General features: G+C 57.0%; 1 protein-coding gene across 1 annotated transcript in view; it reads left to right on the forward strand.

Annotated features, from left to right (window-relative positions):
- UHRF1 (ubiquitin like with PHD and ring finger domains 1) overlaps positions 1 to 6,107 on the forward strand; it is a 26,426-nt gene that overhangs the window by 12,208 nt on the left and 8,111 nt on the right. The window contains exons 4-7 of the mRNA XM_013007649.2: positions 3,729 to 3,829; positions 3,926 to 4,112; positions 5,790 to 5,913; positions 5,995 to 6,102. Coding sequence (XP_012863103.1) covers positions 3,729 to 3,829; positions 3,926 to 4,112; positions 5,790 to 5,913; positions 5,995 to 6,102 — 520 coding nt within the window. The remainder of the gene's footprint in view (positions 1 to 3,728; positions 3,830 to 3,925; positions 4,113 to 5,789; positions 5,914 to 5,994; positions 6,103 to 6,107) is intronic.

Below are 6,107 nucleotides of genomic sequence, written 5' to 3' on the forward strand. Positions count from 1 at the left end.
AGGGTCGGAGGGATAGCTTTGCTTTGTCACACTCTCTATGTAAATATGCTCACCTATGTCCGTAGACGCATAGGAGGGAGCTTGACTTCTCAACATGCTCCTTCAAGGTCAAGTCCCTGTGGGGAGTGAGGGCACCGGCCATGTAGCCCCTCCTAAAGAGCTGACGATAACTTGTTTTACAACTGTTTTCCCCCAAAAGCTTTTTACTGGGAACTAATGCAGATGTTTCATAGATCAATCACGTGGAGCAGTATGGTACAACTATCACTATCAGTTTCAAACACCCTCTTCTTGAACTCCTCCTTGTCATCATCTCCCCTTTACCCGCCGTCCACCCTCCCCCACTGCACCCTCTCAGGGACCCTTATTCTAGTGGTCGGTCTCTACAGGCTCATCAATTCTGGATTTCATGTACCAAAAAAGTAAAATAACGTAATGAGAACTCCAGAGGGCTGGCCCCGATGACAAAATATATCAGAACGACACCCTAACAAAACACGCCCCCAGACACGCTGGGAACCAGATCACGCCCAGCATGTGTTTTGTTGGGTGTGTGTGGGTGGGGAAATTAACTAACAAGGTTTTAACTGTACAGGCAGGTTTATCATTTTACTCTGTGGTCCTCTCTCCATGGTACTCTGCTTTGTAACCAGTTCATCCATCCCTCCGTTGTGTAAGGAGGCTGGTTTCCCTTATACAGACCCCACAGTGTACACCCTGGTCCTGTGACTCAGATGATGATTGTCAATCCTCGGCACAGATGTTGGAGTGCTTGTTCCATGTGGACTTAATTGACACCTCATATGGCTGCTTGTTTGGAAACATGCCTTTGAGACTCCAGACATTAGTTTATCCGATAGCTGGGCACCATGTGATTCTGTCTCCACACTTGGCTGTGGCACCCATTCCTTCTGTGTTCCCCTCCTGAGGGTGAGTGTGGAGCAAGGCCATGATGTAAGAACTGATTGTTCTTAAATTGGAGCTAGGATTAAGTGCAAACCCCAAAGCCATTCCCCGAGCTTTGTCTTTTTTTAAAAATGTGCTTTTGGCTCCCTTTAGAGACCTCCTTGTTAATTAATGGTAGAGCCTTAACGATTATCTCCCTGGAGCATAAAGATCTTTGACAGTAATTCCTTCCGGGATAGAAAGCCTCATCTTTCCATATCGGGCTGCTAAGAGTCCGTTCTCGGGAAAACCACAGGGGCAGCTCTCCCCTGCACCACAGGGCCATGATTCAGTTTGGTGTGGTGGTGTGGAGGCGCTGAGGGCCCGGGACTCCAGTCATGTCCCTGTTGTTCTAGCCGAGCAGGCGTCCTCCAACTGTGGCCCGCGGGCCACATGCGGCCTGCCGGGTGTTTTTGCCCTGTTTTTTTTACTTCAAAATAAGATATGTGCAGCGTGCACAGGAATTTGTTCATAGTTTTTTTGTTTTTTGTTTTTTTAACTATAGCCTGGCCCTCCAACGGGTCTGAGGGACAGTGAACTGGCCCCGTTTAAAATGTTTGAGGGCCCCTGTAATCTAGCGTATATTACGGGGGGAGAAAAATGGACATCTTGGATTTTCTGAAGCCCAAGAATAAAACCCAGCCTGAGAGCTAGACCAGGAAGGTGAGGTTCCCCTCGGAGCCCACTACGGTGGCCTTGCTTGGTGAGAGGCTGGATGGAGTGAGGGGGGTGGTGGGGAAGGCCTTCCTCCAGACTAGCTTTCCTGGGCACTCGGCTGCTCCAGCTCTGGTTACCGTTTCTCCCAGCACTCGCATAAGCAGCCGCAACCGCCGTTCTTTGGCCTAACAGAAAGTCGACAGAGAAAGCGCTCATCACCCGGTTGTTTTGACTCACAGCACTGGACATACAGCAAGACCAAGAGCCGCCACACTGCCCTCTCAGCCGTTGCCAAGTTGACGGTCTCTGATTCACCTGGAATACACTCCAGGTCCCGCTCTCGTTTTGTGGACTACCTGCCATCTGAGCAGCACAGGGTCTCTTCCAGTCACCCCGGCTGGCGGGATTGAGCTTCTGGACCGTCATCTCTTGAAGTTGTGTTCAACTATTGAGCTTCTGGACCGTCATCACCGTGCAGCCCCTCGGATTGCTGTGCAGCCCATGTGGGGAGGCGGCTTCCAGCGTGACTGCGTACGTTGTTGGAGAGAGCTCTCTGCGTGAGGACGTTGCTGGTCTCGAGCAGGATTGGCTCATGCGGTCAACAGCTTCGTTTCTTTCACCAAAACCTGGTTTTCCAACTGCTGGCAACGAGCGGCTTTTTCCCCTTCGGCTCCACACGCGTCCCGTTCACCAGTCGTCGTAAACGCACTGGTCACACGTCTGATCGAGTGGGGAGAATTCAGCCTCTTCACTTCCTCCAGTGACGGCGCTCACTAGACTTCCCTGTCGGTGTCGTAGAGATACCATCCTATCCCTGGCAGCCACTGTACTTCAAGGTCAATCTTGAAACGTTCTCTTCACGACGAATGTGAACACAGGTCTCTTGACGGTCATTCCCAGCATGGATGCCCCAGGACCGGCTGGGCCCCTGGTCTTCGTGTCCCACTGGACTTGTCAGTGCATGGAATGAAGTCCGATTGGTGGGCGTTGGCTGCTGTTTCTCTCTCTGCCTCGCACCCCATTGGGGAACACGGGTCCCAAAGGCTCTGCCCCATCCTTTAAGGAGGCGGCTCTTCCCCGAGCCCTATTCTGAGTGCCACCGGACCTGACGGACTCCTCTTCCGGCACGGTAGCAGGCAGTGCCCCCCTGTGACTTACAAGTGGCAATCCTTCCAAAGCAGGTCGCCGGTTTCATCCTTCTAGAGAGTTCTTCGTGCGAGCTCCGCTGAGGCCTGGCTGTCCACCTTGGGCGACACCTGCTGCTCTTTGCCATTCCAGCGGCCTGGCTCCCAGCATCACAGGCACGTGCAAGCCACCACAGGAGGGCGGATTTCTTGGGCATCCCATTACCGGCATCTTCTCATCCCTTCTTCTGACGGGTTAGCCAGGGAGTGCTGCTGGTTTCTTTGGGGCAGTGTCCCCCAAAGCTGGTTGTCGGGCTTCAATGACCTCACCTCCTGCTCCATCTGAACCTGAATCCCCCACGGAAACCTGGTCCCAGCGACACGCCAGCCTCCAGGGACAGGGCCGAAAGATGGAGCTGTGGCTGAGTGGCTGGCTGCTGAATCTGGGTGGAAGGTGGGAGGAGTGCCACAGGCCACGGCAGGAAGTGGGACGTGTGTCGCCAAGTCCTCTGCCAAGTCATGACGATGGGTGTGCACTGTGAGTGCATCCCTGGTGGTCTGAGTGTGTAAGACCTTAGTTTCTACTCCACTCAGAGCCTCAGAAGACCTGCTTTCCCCAAAACCAGTTGCTGAGGAGCCGGAACCCAGGCAGGCGAGGGGGCTTGAACACCACGCCCTCCCCTGCTGTGTCCTCTCCCTTTGTAGAGCCTCTTCTGTGATGTAACTTGAACAGATCAATCAATCAATAAGCAAGCAGGCTGACCCTGACCCGTGGCAGGACGGTGCTGCCACCACGGGGGTTCTCGGGGTAGAAGCTGGGAAGCAGGTTGCCAGGCCTGTCTGCAGCTCTGCCGGCTGGCTCTGAACCCACGTGGGGTCACGGACCCTGCTGACGCCAGCTGGCACCTGAGAAGTAGGCCGGCATGGTGGCAGAGCCTGCTGAGAACGCCCCAGTGAGGAGGGCTTCTGGAATGTGCTGATGGCTTCCCTCCCCCTCCCCAGGGACCACTCCATCGACGACTGCCGCATCATCTTTGTGAATGAAATCTACAAGATCGAGCGCCCGGGCGAGAGCACCCCAGTGGTGGAGAACCCCTTGCCGCGTGCGTGCTGGCCCTCGTGGGGTGCGGTGAGGTGGGGTGGCGTGGGAGTCGGACCCCCCAGCTGACGCAGGACCCACCCCCACCCCCCTTGCTCAGGGAAGAGCGGCCCCTCCTGCAAGCACTGTAAGGACGATGACAACAGGCCCTGCCGCATCTGCGCCTGCCACCTGTGCGGGGGCAAGCAGGACCCCGGGAAACAGCTCATGTGTGATGAGTGCGACATGGCCTTCCACATGTACTGCCTGCGTCCACCCCTCAGCAGCGTCCCCGAGGAGGACGAGTGGTGAGTGCCGCGGCCACGGGCCGTCCCCACCACCACACCCCACACCCGTCTGCTGCATCACCCAGTGTTTCCTAGTCGCTCCAGGTGAGGACCCTGGAGTAGAGGCTTCCACTGACACCCCACCCTCCGTCCCAATCCCACCAACCACCTGCCGTCCCAGGGTGCTGCCTACGTGGACATCCACAGAGTGGGAGGCGGGACATCCCAGGGGCTGGAGGGTCCCATGGTTGACAACGCCTGTCAATTAATCAAGAGAGGCACTGGTCTGGTCCCACCCACTCTCCCCGCCGCCACCATGGGGTGGGGGGCGTAGTTCTGTGCTTCGTGGGTGCCGAACCGCACCCCTGGTTGCCAGTAGCTCTACAGCACTAGTGACACCCACAGAAGTCCCCCAGACTCTGCCCACTGCCTTGTTAACTGGAGGCAGAATCGCCTGGGTTCTCCCCAAGTAGCTGGCCGGGGGAGGGGGCAGTGAGGAAAGCTCAGGGCCTGCACCAGTGCGAGGGAGGTAAAGGAAGGGCTGGGACCCACAGTTTGAAGGACAGAGCTTTTGCCAGGATGCCCGGGTGCTGGGCATTGTACGTACTGCTGAGAGCCAGGCAGCAGACAGAGTCTCTGTGCAGGTCCAGAGGCTTGCTGTCCCCATCCATTCCCCACCCCTGCTCAGTGAGATGCACGCCCTGAGTTCTCTGTGGTACAGTGGTTATGTGTTGGGCTACAATCCGCAGGGTCGGCAGTTTGAAACCACCAGCAGCTCCACAGGACAGACTGCGCTTTCTACTCCCGTAAACAGCTGCAGTCCGCAAACCCACAGGGGTCGCTGCAAAGTCAGCATGGGCTCCATGGGAGTGAGTTCGTTTTTTGGATTGAGGCGGGCTTAGAGTTACCTTCCCTGCCAGGGGGCACCAAGAACTCTGAGCGGGCAGAATTCTGTCCTCTAGTGGACGAGCTCATGTTCTAGAAAGGCTACTGAGAAGTGGCAGTTGAGCTATTCAAATGGGGCCAGTGCCAAGTAAGGAGGTGTGATCGGCTTGCCGGATTTTAATCAATTTACAATTCACCGGGAGCCCCGAGGGCTCAGTGGGTTGCGATTTGGGTTGTTAACTAAAAGGTCAGCAGTTCAAACCCACCGTCGCCTGTGCTGCTGTGAGATTTGAGGCTGACGGCTTCCTTAGAGGGTTTTCCACCTCCGAAACCTTTTTTGAAGGGGCAGTTCTGCTCCATCCTATACGGCTGCTACCAGTCTGAAGGGACTGGGTGGCTGTGAGCTGGGGTGTGGTTTGGCTTTGTTTTGATCACCCGGAAAGGGCCCTGGAGGTGGACTGGTTCTGAAGGTCAACAACAGCTGGCTGGCCAGGGCTTCTACAGGACCAAGATGAGGCTGACTACTCCCATAGGGCTTCTCACTGCCTTCAAATCAACGCTGATTCCTAGCAATCGTAGAGGGGAGAGTTGCTGACCATGACATTCACAGTTCAAGGTCCAGACTAAGCCCGAGACCCGCTCTGGGGTCGCTAGGAGGAAATGACTGGAGGGCAGAGGCGCCGGGGGTGGGGGGTTCATTTCCCCGCCGGCGCACACTCACCGGACAGGCCCCAAGGGCCTGGGGCGCGCCCCCGGAGCCTGCGTGGACAGGGTTGGGGCTCCGTGCACCCGGGACACCGTGTGTGCTTTCAGGTATTGCCCGGAGTGTCGCGTTGACACCAGCGAGGTAGTGTCGGCCGGAGAGAGGCTGAAAACGAGCAAGAAGAAGGCGAAGATGGCGTCGGCGACCTCCTCCTGCCAGCGGGATTGGGGCAAGGTGAGCCGAGGGGCGCCTGCGGCCCCCCGCTGCCGCCCCCCGCCCCGCTCACAGTGCCCCTCGCGCCCTTCCGTTCTGCAGGGCATGGCGTGCGTGGGCCGCACCAAGGAGTGCACCATCGTCCCGCCCAACCACTACGGCCCGATCCCCGGCGTGCCCGTGGGCACCATGTGGCGCTTCCGCGTGCAGGTACG

Source organism: Echinops telfairi, unplaced genomic scaffold (assembly GCF_000313985.2).
Source record: "Echinops telfairi isolate 266 unplaced genomic scaffold, ASM31398v2 ScPeMD7_7459;HRSCAF=8497, whole genome shotgun sequence".
Lineage (NCBI taxonomy): Eukaryota > Metazoa > Chordata > Mammalia > Afrosoricida > Tenrecidae > Echinops > Echinops telfairi.